The sequence below is a fragment of the Ochotona princeps genome, chromosome 18 (genome assembly GCF_030435755.1).
Source record: "Ochotona princeps isolate mOchPri1 chromosome 18, mOchPri1.hap1, whole genome shotgun sequence".
Lineage (NCBI taxonomy): Eukaryota > Metazoa > Chordata > Mammalia > Lagomorpha > Ochotonidae > Ochotona > Ochotona princeps.
The window spans coordinates 49,205,327-49,225,903 of record NC_080849.1 but is presented as its reverse complement, the minus strand read 5'-3'; the positions used below and the strand labels follow the sequence as shown (position 1 = coordinate 49,225,903).

Sequence of the window (20,577 nt, the reverse complement as noted above, 5' to 3'; positions counted from 1 at the left end):
GAATAAAAAAAATTTAAGTTAAAAAAAATAAAAATAACAAACATTAGGGCCCAGGCCCTGAAATACAGCAAATCAAGTTGCTGCCTGCAATGTTGGCATCTCATGTGGGCAATAGTTTTAAGTCCTGGCTGATGCACTTCTGATCTAGCTTCCTGTTGATGGTCTGGGAAGGCAGTGGAAGATGGTCCAGGTACCTGGGCCACTGCACCCACGTGGGAGATCTGGATGGATCTCCAGTCTCCGACTTTAGCCTGAACAAGTCCTGGGATGCTGCAGCCTTTTGGGGAAGGAACCAACAAATGGAAGCGCTCTCTCTCCCTTCTTCTGTAACTCTGCCTTTCAAATAAATAAAAAGAATTTTTTTTTTAAGCATCAAACATTTAGTGGGAGAAAGGAAAGTTTAATAGTCAATACAGCGTTTGCCTTTTACAAGCACATGTGGCCATCAGCTAGAACATGCTAACAGATACACATTTGTTAATCTAGCAAATTTCACAGAGCAAGTTGAAATCTCATATTAGTAGTTATAAAAAACTAAATTAACAATTCTTCAAGTATGGCACTTCAGTTGACTAGGATAAAATGTAGTCCATTAAGAGGTCCTAACATTTAAACTCCACTGCCTAAAATACATTCAAAATTCAAGGGTGTCTAATATTTCCATTTTATTGAATATTTTTTAAATGAACCAAAATTGTGTAAGACATATTTAAACCAAAGTTTAAATATTTCTAATATATCATTTTCACTGTTGTTCCATTTTTACATTTCATATTTTATCATTAATGGTTCCATTTAGTTTAGATCTAATCTCAATATAGTATTTAAGCTAACTTATTGCTGCATTTATTACAAAGTAGGAAGCAGGTCTTTGGAGATATCTTTATCTTTTGAAATGGACTTTTTTTTTTCTGTAAAGCAAACTCTGTATCCCTTGGTTCCCTAGTATTGAATGAAATACCATAATTTTTGTTGATGTCTAGTGGCTTTACATTTGAATAACAAAGCTGTAAATGTAATGAATATATTTTTCTCATAAAATAACATAAAAGTTTTATAGAAGATAAAAGATTTTTCACTGAAATAAGTGAAAACTAGTAATTGCAGGAACAAAAATTAGTATCTATCCTTAAAATATTGTGTAATATTTTGCCTTTTATTTTCTATTTGACAATTGATTTTTAAAAAGAATTTTAATATAATGTGTAAAAAAGATGACACTGAAGTGATAAAATATATACACTCATATTACAAAAGAGACACAGACATTCATTATTAGAATTTTATGCTGCCAACTGATTAAAGATTTATTACTTTGTGGGCAAGAATAAACATGCTGTGTGCACAGTCTTACTATTTAAACAAAAATTCAAATTATATGCTAGCCTATAACAGCAATCGTGCTTTTTTTTGTTACTATGGAAATTCATCTGAATTCACGTTCTACATGAGGTAGACCAGGAAGGTAGGGAACAGCAGCTGGAAGAAGGCAGTTGGTTCCAGACAGCCACACCAATTACAACTCAAAATACAGCTTCTCACGCACGTTCAAAGCAGTCACAAGACTTTGATTATCTGGGATCTATCCTGTAATGGATTTGCTCCCTTTGATCTATTGTAAGTAAAAAAATATGATGGGTCTTTCAAAAAGTTCATAGAAATACATAGTAACAATAGAACATGATTCAAAACTAATAAAAAAACAAGATTCAAAATTTTCTGTACTAACAGTTCTCTATCAATTTCTTTTGCTACAAAAATTCTGAAGCCTCCTCATGAGCACTATGCTTGAAAAATCTATTTAAGTTTCAATAATTAAAATATGTATTTTATTATCCTAAAACAGCAAAACTTAAACCAGGAGCTCACTTAAACTACTGTAGACTTGTTTAAGTCCACTCAGCCAACCTAGAGATTTTAGGGGGAAGATAAATAAGTTAATCTAAGATTATCTAGAGCAAAAATGAGAGAGAAAAGGAAATAAAGAAAGAGATAGAGAAGAAGAGGGAAGAGGGGAAATAGAAAAGAGGAGGGGTAGATAGCAGGGCAGCGGAGGGGTGGGGTAGGGGATTTTCTATCAATCCATTATTCTTTCAAGATCCAGAGAATCTTAAAAAACACAAAGGTGTACCAGTTTTAAAATCCTGAAAATTAATGTTTTCTTTTCAGGTCTTGACAGAATAAATCAAAAGTTAAATCTTATGTTTTCCCAATTATGTGTAGAGAGTATCTTAAGGAAAAGAGACAAATTTGTTTTTCTCAGGGAACACCTAGTTCATAAATCTCCCCAAAATAAAAAAAAAAATGACATTTTCCACATAGCAGTCACTATGTAAGGAATAAGCCAATGGAACTACTACTCAAATACAGTGATCCAATCATGACTCTGAAGAAAGCAAAGTACTGTTACTCGGTGCATCTAAAGTATCTATATGAATCTGTTAACAGTTCTATATCTGCATTGTGACTTCCTGCAGTGATATTCAGATCATGGAGAGCTTCTCATATAGCTCCTTTAGTTCTTCCTTAGTATTTAGATGTCATCTTTTAGGGAAATATACTTGATTCCTAAGAAAGCGACTATAAATATGCTCCCCTCAACAAAACTTGTTAAACAGGAACTTCTGACTTATCAGCCTAAGTAACAACTTAGGGTAATTATGACTATTTGATTCTGATAGCATCCTTACACATTTATAAAATAAAAAACGAAGTTACTTTCAATAATAATGAAATGTCATATGCTATAAAATGGGCACTCAGACACCCAGAGACAAAAAGGTTCATGCATAAGAATGTCACACTAATTTAAACAAACCAAAAAAACCCACTTAACTAGTTTCCAACCACTGGAGCTATTTACATATCCTCTTGTATTATTTTCTGGAACAATTAAGAATCAGCAGTATATGATTAGCTGTACCATGGCTAAACACATTCCAATACAGCTGATAATAAAGGCCTTTCTCCAAGGAACCTTGCATTTTAACGCATTTGATAAATAAAAAATTCAATCTGAACAACAAAATCAGTAAAGATTAAAGATTTTAATGAGAAATATTTTTAAAATGTGTTTTTAAAAAGTATCACATGACTGAAAAGTAAGATGCCACTATCAATATTAGTATACTTGGCATACTTTGTGTGAAGTATTACAATAATAAAACAGATGAATGAGTTTGGGTATCGCCTCAAAGGATTCACTGAACTATGCAATGCAAAGTTTGATTTTAACACTGTTTTCTACATTCCCAAATTGTTCTGTTCAAAACCCGAGCAAAGTATACAGCAGCCCTGCTTATAATGTTCACATAAAGCATGTGATGGATGCTACTCACTTGGTATATCTCAGAAAACTGGAAAATTTGGGATCACTCATATAGCTCATTTATTCAACAGAAAAAAAAATCTATAAACTTGTTTGAAAATAAATAATAGTACAATTGTAAATGTGACAGAAACCACTAACTAAACAGGAAGACCTGATAATCTAATTACCTGAATATGTCCTGTAAGAAGATATAAGTCTCTCCCCCCAATTTTCACTTGTATGTCCTGGGTCTGAATCTACAGAATGAGAAGAGACAGGAGAAAAGGAAAAGGCACACGAAGGGAAATGCAACAAACCAACATTTTTCAAAAGACTACCAAATAGTCAATGATCTGTCATTGTTTTCCCAAAAGACTACTTTTTAAAGTGAAGCTAAAAGTACATTTAAAACATAGGTTTGGCCCATATTTAAGACTTCAGTTTCTTCAGTTGGAATATCTTAAAGTTGAGAAATTCAACCACAGTTTCCACAGTAGACATCAGTGATGTTGGTACTAAAACACACCATCTGTTTTGATATAATCTGTTTCAACTTCCAAATAATGTAAACAGAGGCAGCACTCTAGCACTGGTTTTCTGTTTAGGAGACAGTTTTAAAAAACTTGAATTATCATTTTCACTTTATGAGTGCCACAACTCCTCCTCTTCAGATTGCAATAGCATCCTTGACCATAGATTTTTCTATAAACTGCATATACTTCAAGTGGTGTGAATCAATAGTGATCACTAGTGAAAAATTACCATCCTAAATCAAAACAAAGTTTATTATGTAAGATACATGAGAAGTCTGCCTAACAGTTCAAGATAGAAAGACAAGCAAATGAAGAATGGACTTAGGCAGTAACACAGAGCAGATATTTTTACTTACAAACAATATGTCATTTCAGATTCACAATTTTATTCTGATCTTCACATGCTCAATTTATTGATACAGTACTTTTTCCTCAGGATCCTCATTATAGGCAATATTTTTTATTTCAGTTATGTGTAACCAAATGTTAGGGAAAGCCAACATAGAACTAGTAATCCTAGACATCTTAAACTCAGAAAGCCTGCAAGTTCAGTAACTGCAAGGGAGATCATTAACATTACAACACCTAAACCAATTTTAAGCTAAGCAAATACGCTGAATAATAAGACTTTCACTGACCATTTTTATTTCAAAACTTAACTCATTTTAGCAAAAATTCCACAAAACACAGTATTTGAAACTTCATATAGAGAAAAGCAGAAAATTTAAAATGGCCTCCATTATCTGGTGAAGGAAAACAACAGGAGGGCGACCAGTTACTTCAAATGGATTAAATAGATTACCAAAAGCAGACCATATTATTTTGACAAGTTAAGGTACAATGGATAAAGTGAACTTTCAATTACATTCACTAATAAAAAGGAAGCAGTTTAACAGTTTATCTAAATCTTCCTTTGGAAGTAATCAATCTACATCAATTGCACTCACTGGCTTTTTTTTTCAAGTAAGTATGTATTCTATATACTTGAGTATGTATTGTACAGAGTCTTAATCTGTAAAATATAAGCTGTCATAGGGAAACGGAACTGTTAAGGTTGGCGAACAGAAAATATTCAGTTTATTAAATTTCAACATGCCCTGTAACTGTTACTGAGGATTCTGGAATAGGTCACTTTGTGCCTTAATTTTCTCACACTGCAGTATCCGATGATATTTAAAAATGTAAAAAGAGGATACTAATAAGCAAAAAAATGCTTGTAAAAGGGGAACTATTAAAAAAATAAAAGTTTTTCTAATACAAACCTAAATGAAAACCTCTACAGAAGGTGTCATCTATTAACTCTAAAGAGAAGCATGTCCTCCCGTGTTACCGGAGGTTAGCGCACACTCTTACACTGCTGAGGCTTCATCACTAGATAGGATTACGTCAAAGAGATGTCAAGAGTCACAGAAATCTTTACCCTTCCAACACCGGGACCCTGTGTATGGAATGAATCACTGCATAAATTGCCTTCACAGTAAATCTTTGACAGGGTAAGTAAGACAACACGGGATAATCACCAGAATCATTATAAGCAGACAGGATGGAAAAATGCTGAAATAAACTAATTCAGAATGAATAATGCAGCTATGAGGACTCAGGAACGACTTCAAATTATGTGTTATCTTCTCAAATTGTATTGGTGTACTCAAGCACTTTTCTAGGATGTTATTTTTTAGAAAAGCAGCATCAACTTATTGAAAAGTAAAAGCTGAAATCATACTAGGTCCTCTCAAAACAAAGAATAAGAAGCCCTGATTCATTTGATTATTTTGGAGCCCACGGGGTCTTCCTTGGACAAGGATTTGAAAACCTACTGGGAAAAAAGATTGTTGTATAGAATATATAAAGAAGTCTTGAAAAAGCTCAAGAGAATGCATCTTGCCAAAAATTATGCATTCATTTAAAGAGTTTTATTCTAAAATAAACTTTATCTAAGCTCAAAATTCATTTTTATTTACTCAAAGGCAAAGAGAGCCATCTTCCATTTACTCATTCACTTCCAAATTGTAAACCATTGCAAACCATTGGGACTGGAACAGACAAAAGTCCAGAGTTTAGAACTTAATCAGAGTTTCAGCAACTGATGGCAGGGACTCACACACTTGAGCCACCATTTGCCATCCAGGGTAGCAGCATTAGTAGGAAGCTGTAATAATAAGAAGAGACAAGACTTGAACCCAGACATTCCAGGATAGGATGTGGGTGTTTCAAAGAATGTCTTAACCACTATACCCAATGCCTGTCTGGTAAAACATCTTGTAATTTCATTTTCATGAACTTTTTAAAGTATCCACATTTGTCCCTTACTCCAAAAATCCAAGCCATATATAAAATAGAAAGGAGAAAATAACAAGTATCTCAAAATCTAGAAATAAAGTTTTATTCTGGTGAGCAAGCACCATTCCAAGCACCTGCCTAAATAATTGTAAAGACAAACTAGTAGAAAGAGACCAAAAAATGTAATAATTGGGAAAAATATATAAATCATTTTAAAACAAGTTTTAAGATTAATTTAATTTTAACCAAACCCAAAAAGTAAAACTAAAGGAGTTACAAATTCTCTATCAGACACCATATACCAAAAGATTGTCTAAATTGCAAGAAGCAGTCATTTTTCAAAACACATATTTCAGATTGTACAGCATCAGCTAATCCCTTGCTATGCTTACTTCATTACTTCATATTCTCCATCCCTTGTTCTTTTTTGATCAATTCAGAGTTTGTATATTTATATTTTGCTCTGAACTCAAAATATATCCATGAGGGTTAGGCTTAGTTTCAACAGTGAAATAATTCCTTATATTTCAATAGTCAAATCTCATCTTTCCTGTTTTAATTGATTAATTTTACTATTTATTTTCATTGGAAAGGCAGATTTACAAAGATAAATAGAGACAGAGAGAAAGATCTTATATAATTTAATAGTATCTTAAGTCTGATTTCATTTTTTGAACTATGAAAAGTAATAAAAAACCAGATCATAAACATTATGTTCTGCTTTGGATCTGGTGAAATTCTTATTAATATATACTGATTATGTGCAGCCCCTGAAACTGTCTTGCTCTATTATTTACCAAAATTTATAAATCCAGACTATCACATTTTTTTTCAGATTTTCAAAATCATAAGACAAAGCTACTTCAAAAAGTTTATGGAAACATGAAAAGATAAGCTTATTTTTGATGCAAAAATTTAAAAATCTGTGCACAACCTTTCATTATATGTATTTCCACAATTTTCTGGAAATTCCTCTATACACAATTTCCCCATATGTATTTTAAATTCATTAAGATTGAGCCCAGCATGGTAGCCTAGTGGCTAAAATCCTCACCTTGCACGTGCCAGGATCCCATATGGGGACCAGTTCTAATCCAGGCAGCTCCACTTCCCATCCAGCTCCCTGCTTGTGGCCTGGGAAAGCAGTTGAGGATGGCCTAAAGCCTTGGAAGCCTGCACCCACATGGGAGACCTGGAAGAGGCTCTGGGCTCCTGGCTTTGGATTGGCAAAACTCCGGCCGTTGTGGCCACCTGAGGAGTGAGTCATTGGATAGAATACCTTCTTGTCTGTCTCTCCTTCTCTCTGTATATCTTGCCCTTCTAATAAAAACAAAATAAATCTTTTTAAAAACATTCATCAGAATTTTGCTTGATGATAGCATGTGACTTTTTCTAAAACGAAAATAAAAGTTTATTATAAACTGGTCTTATCAGGGTCAGTTAAGCACCAGCTTGCAATGCCAGCCCAGTAGCTAAAAGCCAATTAGAGTCCTGGTTGTCCTACTTCTGATCTAGATCCTTTTTAATGGGTCTGAGAAGAAAGTGGAAAATGGCCCAAACTCTTGGGTCCCTGTTAGCCATGAGGGAGACTCAGCTGGAGTTCTGGCTCCTGCTTCATCTTGGCCCAGCCTGGGTGATTATAGCCATTTGGAGAGTGAACTAGTAGATGGAAGATCTCTCCTCCTTTCAAATAAATCAGCAACAACAACAACAAAAAAAATCAAGATGTGATGAGAGAACTGCAACATTAAATTCACACAGTAGAAAAAATGTAGTGGGGTAAATACATAATCCAATTATTAAAATATGAATTAGCTTATATCTAAAATTCATACCTTCCTAATTAACATCTTCTCTTTAATTTCAAACTAAATAAAAGACTAAAAGTCTATCTGATTTAATTACAAAGACTCTTGTGGGAAGAAAATTTATTTCTGGTTTGAACACTTATTTATTCCTAAAAAATGCTAGCACTTTGAATTTTTCAAAATTTCCTAAAACTAGCTACAATATCCCTATTATTAAAAAATAAAACCTGGCTAATGTAAATACTTTACAGATGACTAGCAAAGTGACTTGAAAGCAGAACAGAGAAGTATGAGAAGGGTCAAATCCTAAAGGTATATACAGTTATTGCATAATAATGAAGTCTACGTCCTGAGTACTGTCATTAGTCCATTCAATCATGTGATCATAGAATATGCTTATATACACAAGTGTTGTAAAATTACCACGTGATATAATCTTCATAAAGTTTTGACCAAAGTGGGGCCAGCACTGTGGCATAGTTAAGGAGCTGCCTGTCAGGCTGGATTCCATTTGAGTCCTGGCTTCTTTATTTCCTATCCAGTAACCTGCTAATGCACTGGCAAACACCGGAAGATGGCCCAGGTGTTTGGGGCCTTGCCACCCATGTGCAAGACCTGGCTGGAGATCCCAGCTCCTGGATTCAGCGTAGTTCAGCTATCGCCACTGTGGTTATTTGGGAAGTTAATCAGTGCATGAATGATACCTCTAACTCTACTTTCAGGTAAATAATTAAATCTTTTTAAAAATATTGACCAAAATAGTTAGGTGACATACAGCTAAATCATCATTTTATCAGCACAGCAGCAGAGTACTAGTTTCAGCTTATCAATGATAAGGAGAGGAATGCTTCAGAAAAAAGGAGATTCCAAATGTCTGGAAGAAACTAGTATCCTTAAATGAACAAAACAAGTAGTTTCTTAACCACTGGGAGAGCTACTTTCAAGGTTTAAAAAGGTCATGGATGTTTAAGAACAATTTTTAACCTGAAAGAAAACACAATATACAAAAAGAGATGTATTTACTAAAACCATATACTAAAAACTAAGTATTTTCTAAAGTTATGTTTAGCACAAGGTATTTCCAAACTGTTCACAGTATTTTAGAGTGTTTAGAACCGAGATCATGCTGTATTGATGACAAAGACAGCTAGAAAGGGGCAAGCATCTAGCCTTGTAAAGCTCCAGCTTCCTCCTAATGACACTCAGCCAGGAGTGGGCTCAAGGGATGGGGTTCCTGCCACTTACACAGATCTCCACTGTATTCCTGGCCCCCAGCCGTTAACGTACAGTGAAAGAACCAGCAGAGGGAGCTGCTTAAACAAACATCCAAGCTTAAGAAGGATGTAAGATGAAACAGTGATTACTAATTTTCTATGAGTGAAGTAAAATATCCTTAAAGACAGTTTGTTGTTAACATTTCATACAAGGAAAAAACTATGATAGATGTGTAACAAACTCTTAAATATATAGCAGTTCCAGGAGATGATTAGTTTCAGTGCAAAGCATTGTCACCTTATCAAATGGCAGTAGTATGAGTCTCTGAATAATTCGGATTGACTAACTCCACTACCAATTTCCAATATGTAAAAGTTTAACACTTAAGCAGTCAGCCTGAAGTTTCTAGATACAAAATGCATTAACTTCTTTTTTTTTTTTTAAAGATCTATTTATTTTTATTGGAAAGGCAGATATACAGAGGAAGAGAGACAGAGAGGAAGATCTTCCTTCGGATGATTCATTGTCCAAGTGAGTGCAACAGCCGGTACTGTGCTGATTCAAAGCTGGGAGCCAGGAGCTCTTCCAGGTCTCCCACATGGATGTAGGCTTCCAAGGCTTTTGGCCGTCCTTGACTGCTTTCCCAGGCCACAAGCAGGGAGCTGGATGGGAAGTGGAGCTGCCTGGATTAGAACCGGTATCCACATGGGATCCTGGCATGTGCAAGGTGAGGACTTTAACCACTACACTATCACACTGGGCCCAACGTTAACTTCCTTGGTATACCAAATAAGTCTAGAAAAACTCAACAACTTTTGCTTGCACATAGAATTTTCATCATCAGCATGGTCTCAAAGAAATTAAGTTCTGAAAGTAGCAGATTTGCAACAAACGCTGAAAGAGATATTTTTATGTCTGGTTAGAAATCCCATTTGTATAACAACAGATAAATGCCTGTTCAAAAATGGTAAATCTGAAATATAAACGTTTCTCCATGAACTAGGATGTGAAGCAGAGTGATGGAGGTGAAAAGAAAATCAAGGTGAGCAAATGATTAAGGCTTTGATAGAAAAACAGTCATTCTACCTGTGTCTGAATCTCGCTCTTCATTTCTCGATGGGCTAACAGTAAAAGGAAGTTTACGTTTCATGGATGACTTCTCTTTCATCTCCCTGCTCACATCACTTCGGTCAATTTTTGGAGTTTTGTTATAAGATGCAATCTTGTCTTTACTCTGCTAGAAAATTAAATATAAATAACATTATATCAATATCTGTCAAGTAATAGGGTTTTTTAAAATGCTCTTGACTAAGGAAAATTTTAAACACACAAAAGCAGAGAGGAATTACAAACCATCACTCTATTTCAGGCATTCAACACCCAGCTTCAGCTTTTTCTAACTTCTTTCATATCCTCCCACTTAGTACCAGAATTTTAAAACAATGAACAAAATAATTATAATAGAATCATAATTTAGAGATAATAAAATGAATAAATATACAAATCTGAAAAGAAATTCTGGATTGAACTAAACACATTTACATTATATTTTTATAAATACAGTAGTTCCTTCTTGTATCCACTTGTTCTGCAGTTACAGATTCAGCCAAATACAGATTGAAGAGACATGGAAAAGCAAATTGCGTCTGTTCCAAACATGCAGGTATTTTCTTGTCATGATTCCCAAAACAACACAATATAACTAATTAGCATAGTTTTTATACTATATACTATAGTAGTTATTGTAAGTATTGTAGAAAGAATTAAACTATACAAAGTGGTGTGCATCTGTTACACGCAAATACTACACCATTTTATAAAAGGATCTGAGCATCCTTAGATTTTGGTATTCCAAGGGGAGGGGAAAAGGTGTAGATACTATGTATGGGATGACTGTACAGTTATCTGCTATCACTAGGGCAAAGAGCCTCCGGAATAGCAGTATCAGCAGTCTCTGATGACTCGGGAAGAATGCAAATTCTTGGGCTCCATTCCAGAACTATGGGGATAAGACCCATTCTTCTCAGTGATTTTACCGCATGCCTAAAATTAGAGAACTCTAAAATACAGAGAAAAGTACATATAAATCGTATGAACCAAAGGGTACAAGATACATTCCCAATTTTTAAATCTTAGAAACAGAGAAACCCTTTTAATACAGTATGGGGGAAATATGAGAAATAAAATGTTAACGTTATGTGGGAAGTTAGCATATGTGTGTCAGAGGGACCTACAGAAAACAAAGTACCTGGGGAAAGGGAGGAAGCAGCCCGGTGTTTTATACCGCAGAGTCCTGCCCATACCCTGTTAACTTTACAGCTTCCCCCTCACCCTAGGCTAATCCTTTCAGGCCAAGCAAAGTGAGTTACCAGTCTCTTAACACTGGGCAATACAATCTTATTCGAATTTTATCTACTTCACATCTAGTAAATCCGTTGTTCAGGAGAGCGATAAAATCTGTGAGAGGAACTGAACCCCATTCCCTCACGAGTCCCAGTCTGACTGCCTCTTGGACTCTTTCTGAGACGCCTGCCTGGCCTGCCAGGTATTCTCCCCAGTAACCTTCAGTCTGAGTGGCCGGGCACTCCCTGTCTCAGATCCATCTGTCCTGGTGGATGCCCGACTCCATGAAATCTGACTACTCTATTCACCACTACTACTCCGTGTCACATCTGAATTCTTCCTTGTGAGAAGACACGACTCTCTATTCCACCCTACTCTGCTAACATCAGGGATCCACCTTATCAGGTGAAATATCCTATTCACATGGTCTGCAGCTATCATAAATTTTCACTCCTGTTACACAACATCCCATTGGTACAGTGCAGCTGAAGTGCGTTTCATGAAAAACAAACTTGATACTAAAAACTATGCTGTATTATCAGAAAAGTTTAAGAAAATATTCTCCAACTACAATAATATTTATATTAACTGTAGAGATCTTCAGAAGAGCTTAACTTTCAACTTTAAAGGAAGAGGGAACAAACAATTAAAATATTGAATTTTTTTCAGAACAGAGACTTTATCAATGAAACCAAAGACTTTGAGAGAGCAATAAACACAAAAACTTTTGGCAAGTCTCATCATGAAAACAGCAAAAACAGTAAAGTCAGAGATTAAAGAGAATGCCAGATGGAGCATTAAAGAGTTATAAAAGAATGCTGTATCAATTTTTCACACCAAATTGCAGAAAAAACAGACAATTTTTAAAAGGATTTTATTTTTAAATTTACTTGAAAGATTTATAGAGAAAGAATGAGAAAAAGAGAGGGGGAGAGAGGAAGAAGAGGGGATGAGAAAGAGAGAGAGAGTGAGTTCACTGCCCAAAGGGCTACAATGGCCAGGGTTGGACCAGACAGAAGCCAAGAGCCAGGAGGTTCCCCTGGTTCTCCCACATGGCGCAAGGGAGCCAAGCATTTGGGCCATTCCCAGTTGCTTTCCCAGGAGCATTACCAAGGAGCTGGATCGGAAGTGTGGCACATGAACCAGCACCCACACATTTTGCATACGGGACCCATATAAATAGGATATCAGCACCCATACAGGATGCTGGTGTCACAGGCAGAGAAGGCTTAACCTACTTCTTCATAGGCTGGCCCCAAAATGGGTAATTCTCTGGGATTGATACAAATGATCACCAAAGACAGAACATTCTTGATGAAACCCCTCACAAACATAAATACAAAAATTCCTAAATTCAACTATCAAATATATCTATAGTCCATGATCAATATAGCCATAATATCCATAATCAGGCAGTGCTCATTCAGAGAACACAAGGGTTGTTCATTTTTAGAAAATCTCTTATGAGAATACACTGTATCAAAAGACTCAAATGATGATACTGATTGGTGACATGCTCCACATTCTTACAAAAATCATGTTCTGTATTCTTACAGTGATGCAAATAGGCCCCAGGGAGTAAGGCTGAAACATCACACTAATACTGGAAAGGAGACTTGTTAAATACTTAGTTTTCTTTAAGAAATTATGTTCTGGTCTTAATTCTCTCTGTGGAGTCATGGGAAGATAATGTGTTTACAAAAATGATGTTTCATCTGGGAAGCAATCAGAAACATGAAATAAAACTCAAAACAGGGAATTTTCTAATTTACCTAGTCATGCAAACTTTACACTTAAATTTTGTAATTGGATAATATTTTGTTTTGTTTATGTAGCATCCTCTTGTCAAGCAACTTGAAGAAATGGATACAGATTTAAAAGTTGCTGGGACTAAAAAAACAATTTAGCAGTTGGAAACTAAACGTTTGAATTAAAATGCTGTCTTGGTACTTCAAAAGGAAAAAAGAAGTAAATGGAGAAAAAGTACATCTTATATCATTTTTATGCACAGTGTATAATTTGCTGGGCTAAAAACGAGATTATTTTTGTTCATCTTAGACTATTCTATTAAAATCATTCTATATATTAAAAAAACTAATAGCAAAACAAAGAAATGTGACTTTCTTCTATCTTAACTGGTAAAGATGAATGGACCTCTATATTTATTCCCAAGCTTTGAAGCGAAGTTTTCTTGAATGCATTTTTTCACTTCTGCCAATAAAATGAAGCTTCTCAGACCAATATATTAAGATGTATTTTATATTAATATTATTCAGATATAGTAAGGTAAACAGATCACACTATGATTGCTATTGAAAAAGACAGTTCCCAGAATATGGGCAAGAATCATCCTAGCGGTTTGGACAGGAAACAAAAGGGTGGGGGTACCGGTTAGTTTAAAGATTTTCAGTCAGTTCTCGGCTAGAAGGCTGTTTCTTTAACTGTCTTGTACCAGATTCTTTGAAAACAGGGCAGCAGGATTACTCACGGTTTGAGGCCTATATAGGGGAATGGATAGGTTGGTATGCTTGTCTGTGAGCTATTTGCTACTCAAAGCCCTGGAAGGGACAGCACAGACTCAGATGTGAAAGCATCAAAAATACAGAGGAAAAAAAAAGGGCAGACTAATACAAATGCTTCTTGACTTGCAACAGGGTTATACCACAATGAGCGCATCATAAACTGAAAATACCAAAGTCAAAAATGCCTTTAAAATACATAATCCGTGTGAAGTCTAGTTAAATTTAAAGGTGTTCAGAATACTTACATTGGGCTATAATTGGGCAAAATCATCTAACATAAAATCTACTTTAAAATTGTGTTGAGGCCCGGTGCGGTGGCCTAGTGGCTAAAGTCGTACCTTGAACACGCCGGGATCCCATATGGGACTGGTTCTAATTCCAGCAGCCCCACTTCCCATCCTGCTCCCTGCCTGTGGCCTGGGAAAGCAGTGGAGGATGGCCCAAAGCTTTGGGACCCTGTACCTGTGTGGGAGACCCGGAAGACTCCTGGATCCCAGCTTCGGATCGGCACAGTACTGGCCGATGCGGCTCACTTAGGGAGTGAACCATCGGATGGAAGATTTTCCTCTCCGTCTCTCCTCCTCTGTATATCTGACTTCATGATAAAATAAATCTTTAAAAAAAAAAAAACTGTGTTGGGCCCGGTACAGTGGCCTAGTGGCTAAGGTCCTCGCCTTGAAAGCCCTGGGATCCCATATGGGCGCCGGTTCTAATCCCGGCAGCTCCACTTCCCATCCAGCTCCCTGTTTGTGGCCTGGGAAAGCAGTCAAGGACGGCCCAATGCATTGGGACATGCACCCGCGTGGGAGACCTGGAAGAGGTTCCTGGTTCCCGGCATCGGATCGGCACAACACAGGCTGTTGCGCTCACTTGGACAATGAACCATTGGACGGAAGATCTTCCTCTCTGTCTCTCCTCCTGTCTGTATATCTGACTTTGTAATAAAATAAATAAATATTAAAAAAAACAACAAAATAAAACTTCTTAAAAGGTATAAATCACCTTGTCCATGTCTATGCGTGGAGAGGGATATTACAGATAATCTTCCACGCCTGTTCTGTATTTCTGTACAATTTAGGAGCAGAGGCACTAATTAATCTGCTTTGTTCTTGATGCTCTTTTCAAGGATACCAGTTTAAAAAAAAAAGGCCCAATAAGATACAGTGTCCTTCCTCTACAGCAAAGGACATATCTGCTCACTGTCCTATACAGTGAACGCTTCTGTCTAGGGCAAAGTTCAGCTAGACAGCCCATCACAGACTTAAAATTCCTGTTGTACAACTCACTGCATATGCAATTGTATTTAAGCCTCTTTGTTTATACCTTGTGAAAAACAAGGCCCAAGGAAAGAGGTCCAAGTCAGACACTCTTGTGTGGCTGGATCCAGGAGCTCTGTCTCCCAGTCTTCATGAAACTGATAAGCCTGCAAGCAGGGCATGAGCTCAGATTCTTCACAGCTGCTGACAAGATAAATTTCTATTTTCATTATTCTTACATGTATTTTTCTGCAATGAAGATGTTATTATATTACTTGAATAATAAAAGAAAAAAAATTCTCAATTACTTGAGTAGGAAATAGTGTCTGAACTATATTGATGATGAAAAGAGTAGGCCAGAATTATGAAAAAGTTAAAGTGACTAATATCTATTCTTACACTTTATTAATTTAACCCAGTTTTTAGAGTATCATGAGGCATTATAAAAGATTCTGCTTTGCAAATTATAAATGCTGATTTATACCTAAAAGTAGCAGTGAACAGAATTCTAAATCAAACTAAAATAAATGGGGGAAAAGCAGATTAACAAAGCAAAGAGTAAAATCAACTGAGTAGGTCATCTTGACGCAACTCTATTGGTGATATTAAATGAGACAATGAAAGCATTTTAAAAAGAATACAAATTGCTACAGAATGTAAGTTTTAAACTTAAATTATGCTCCATTTAAATGCATTTAAGAGGCTACATTTTGGCTCAGGTCATTTTATTAGCCTCTCATAACAGCAATATTCTGTCACACCAAATTGTAAACTATGTATTTACTTCACATAAAGTTTTTTTTTGTTCATTTCTAAAAAGTTTGTGGAGATGGGGACCATCATTGTAGCACAGCGGATAAAATCATCACCTAGGATGCTGGCATCCCATATGGTTGCCAGTGCCTGTCCTGTGTGTTCCACTTCCACTTAGCTCCCTGCTAATGGTCCGAGAAAAGCAGCAGTACATGGTTCACGTGCCTGGGCCCCCGCCCTCTCTGTCACACCCATGTATGTCTACCCACACTCACTGAAAGACAGACTGAGATGAAGCTCCTGGCTTCAGCTTGGCTCAGTGCTGGTTGTTGTAGCCATCAAAGGAAAGGAATGAACCAGAGGATGGAAGATCTCTGTTTTTTCCTTTCTCTCTGTAACTTTGATTTGAAACAAGCAAATAAATCTTAAATAAACAAACAAACAAACCCTAAAAGAGAACCCAGAAGCTGGCCTTAAGTCCATTCACCCACTGAGAAAAAAGCATACTGGTGAATAACTATAATAATGCCTATTCTTTTTCTCACACTCCCTTCTTTCTATCTTCCTTCATTTATCTTAAGCAGTAGCAGCAGGAACTTACAAATGTAAACAAATTATGGTCCTTTCTCTTGTAAGATACAATTAAGTAGTGATTTAAAAATCTTCTTGTTTAAAGATTTATTTTTATTTGAAAGGAAAAGTTAACTTAGGGAAGGAAAGACGGAAAAACAGAGAGAAATGGAAAGACAGAAATCCTCCATCCACTGGTTCACTCTCCAAATGGCCACAGAGGCTGCAGCTGAGCCAATCCTAAACCAGGAGCAAGAAGCTTCCTTGGGGTCTCCCACAATGGGGCAGGGATCCAAGAACTTGAGACATCCTTCCCTGTTTTCCCAGTGTCCATAGGGGATGCTGGTGCTGAAGGCAGAATCCTAGCCTACCTGTCCCAGTCGCAAAGGGAAATCTAGCAACCTCTGATGTCATGTTGGCATGAAATCCTACCCAACGGCAAGAAATACACCATATATGCTCTACAGACTGTCTCACAAAAACTTTTAATCCTTACCCAACCAAAAATGATCTTGAAAAAGTACAGTATCCATAAACAGAGACTGAGAATAGCTCGAAACACACCTGTATTAGATAGAATATAATGAACAAATACAATTAACTTACTTAAAAATGTTTTTAATAGAACTATGTTCATGGAATGTGTTTACTTTTTGCTGGTCACTATACTTTTTTATTAAAAAAATTTATTCATTTACTCACTTCCATTTATTTATTTATTTACTTCACTCCTCAAATGACCACAACAGCCAGGGGTTGGCCAGACCACACGGAGCCATTTCATTTGGGTTTCCCACATCTGCTTCTTTCCTAGGCCCATCAATAGGAGCAGCTGCAACATGAACCGAACCAGCGACCTGAAGGAATGCTGACACTGCAAGCCACAGCTTCATGCACATGCGCCATGCCATGACGCTACCCCATCTCTATACTTTCCAGGAATCACTTTTATGAGGTCAATGCTCAGGCATTTTGTACTACTTGCACAATGGAAACATAAAAAGTACATAATAGGAATAAAAACTTTCAGGAGCTTGGCCTCAGGAAGCCAAACATAGAAAGTGATCGAGCAAGCCAGATGAATTTTCACAAACATAAGCATATCAATATTTGCAAATTTAGAAACAAAGTTCTAACACTTTGCTCAAATCGCACACTATATCCTGTTCCCACAATTCTACTGAAACCATTTTCACTAAGGTCATCAAGATGTCTCTTTGGTCTCACTCTCTCCCATCCAGTCCTGCAGTGGGCTTGAGCACTGCAGAAAATCTCTATAAACTTCTCTTAAGAGCCTTAACTGCTCCTCCTCGTTCTCCTCTTTCCTCACCTCTAGACTGTTTTTAAAATATCTCAATTCCTCAACATCTTCCATTCTTGCCCCATGTTATATACTTCAATTAGGTGTCATTTTCATAAGCTTATTTTTCCAAAACTTATATAAATGTTTGTTATCTATAGACTTGTTTTGAGCTCATAAACGGCTATCTAACTGTCTACTAAATATTTCCACTTGATCGTGCTGATAGCCAATGTAATTAACCATGACAAATCAAAGCAATACTTCTCAAAACAACCTTTCTCTATTAACTTGGTTATTCAAAGCACAAACCTTGGAGTTGACCAGATGATCTTGTTTCTACACACACAAGTTAAATTTACCTCATTCAACACCTTTTAGACCTGCCAACTTCTCTGTGTTCCCAAAGCTACTACCAAACAGTATCTTGCTTGGACTGTTTAAAAATAACACTCTGGGTTGGGCACTTACTCTGGTATATTCCATATTATAGAGCACCTGGATCTGAGCTCTGTTTCTGATTCCAGCTTCTGGTTGATGCACCCCCCAGAAGGCAGCAAGTGATGGTTCATGTAGCTGGGTCCCTGCCATTGACATGGGGTTCCTGTACTGCGTCCCCAGCTCAGCCCTGCCGAGGTCGGCATCTGGGGATTGAACCAGCTTAGAGGAGCTAGCACACTTACAAGCAAATGCACACTCTTTCTATCCTACTAATAAACAAATAAATTCTAAAACAGGACTCTGATTGGTCATTTGGTCTTTCATAACAGAATAAATGTCAGGGTCCTCAAAGCACACACACAATGCCATGATGAACTGGCACCTGTATCATACAAGAGACTTAGCTTCTAGCCTGTATCCTTCACAGGCTCCGAGTACAATACTGCAACAAATTCATTTCTTTTTCATTTGCTGTTTCTTTTGTCTAGACTACACTTCAATTACAGCTTCTTGTGAGTCAAACATTTATATATCCTTGACAATACAGATTAAATATCTTTTCTACTGTGAGGCCATCCCTGAACTCCCTTCTCTTTAACCTCATCACTGTATTCAATACATTCATGAATAACTGGTATAGAAGTTCTCAAAGTATGGCTTCTGAAGTTCTTCCAGAGAATCCGTGGCATAAGAACTACGTTCATGGGCCCGGTACAGTGGCCTAGTAGCTAAAGTCCTCGCCTTGAATGCCCCGGGATCCCATATGGGCGCTGGTTCTAATCCTGGCAGCTCCACTTCCCATCCAGCTCCCTGATTGTGGCCTGGGAAAGCAGTTGAGGATGGCCCAATGCTTTGGGACCCTGCACCCGCGTGGGAGACTTGGAAGAGGTTCCTGGTTCCCGGCATCGGATCGGCACGCACCGGCCGTTGCGGCTCACTTGGGGAGTGAGCCATCGGATGGAAGATCTTCCTCTCTGTCTCTCCTCCTCTCTGTATATCTGACTTTGTAATCAAATAAATAAATCTAAAAAAAACAAAAAAGAACTATGTTCATGACAATAACATATTACCTGTATTTTTCTCTCATTTTTTTCAAGGGTGTATACTAAATTAAAGTGTTCTAAAATCAACTGTGGTATGACTGTGTAATTCTGCAAATATACTACAATCTACTGTATACTTTAAATTTATGGTATATGAATAACATATCAACAAAGTTTTCTTTAAAAAAAGATAAAAATTTGTATACAGAGCAAGGAAGACAGAATTCATGGCTAAAAACCCTCTTACTGTAAATACTAAGAAAATTCCTTTAAGCAGTAAAGGAATAACATTAAGCAGTAAACTGAATTCACAGAAAGAAACTAAAATGTCCCCAAATTAGTACATGTGTGGTAAAGAACTGCATAATGGGGCCTGCAAAGCGGCACGACAAGCTAATCTTCCATTTACAGTGCTAGCATCCCATATAGGATTGCTAGTCCTGGCTGCTCCACTCCTGATCCAGTTCCCTGCTGATGTGCCTGGGAAAGGAGTGGAGGATGGTCTAAGAACTTAGGCCCTGCTCCCACATGGAAGACCCAGAGGAAGCTTCTGGCTCTCAGCTTTGGCCCAACTCAACTCTGGCCAATGCCATGAACCAGAGGATGGAAGATCTCACAGTCTTTTCCTCTCTCACTCTGGAACTTTGACTTTCAAGTAAAATAAACAAAGTTTTCTTTTTTAAAGAACTGCATCAGCTCAGATTTCTCTTATTTCTTTAAAGGCTAAACTGCATAAAACAATAATTATCGTATTTTATTATTGGACTAAAAACACATAGAAAATGTAATCTATATTATATAAATAACACAAAGGAAAGGGAACTACAATGGAGCTGCTGTATTTTACCGGAAATAAGTTAATATTAATCTGCCAAAGGCTGTGATAAATTATAATATGTATGATAAACTCTATATCAACATGTAAGCTAATTCAAGAATTTTTTTAAAAATCTAATTAAAACAGTACACTCAAAAGTGTTGAAAACCCAAAATATGTAGAAGAGACATAAGACTCATAAATAAGTACAAAATTGCAGATATAATTTGATGTCAGATATGAACCATATAAAAATTATATGAAATATAAACTGAACATGGTAATCAAAATACACACAACAGTCATGACAAAGTGGCTACTTTTTGTCCCCACGTTCCTGCCCAACAGTGGGCTCATACCGAGGACTACATCCCAACTGCCAAGGA

At 36.7% G+C, this 20,577-nt stretch overlaps 1 protein-coding gene across 6 annotated transcripts in view; it reads right to left on the bottom strand.

Moving 5' to 3' along the window:
- Positions 1-20,577, bottom strand: part of ANKRD12 (ankyrin repeat domain 12) — a 110,709-nt gene that overhangs the window by 62,244 nt on the left and 27,888 nt on the right. For 3 of the 6 annotated variants that reach the window (XM_058676910.1, XM_058676912.1, XM_058676911.1), the window contains 2 exons: positions 10,233-10,383; positions 3,499-3,567 (listed from right to left, as the gene is read on the bottom strand). In XM_058676910.1, coding sequence (XP_058532893.1) covers positions 3,499-3,567; positions 10,233-10,383 — 220 coding nt within the window. The remainder of the gene's footprint in view (positions 1-3,498; positions 3,568-10,232; positions 10,384-20,577) is intronic. The other 3 variants (XM_058676913.1, XM_058676914.1, XM_058676915.1) reach the window with 3 other exon arrangements.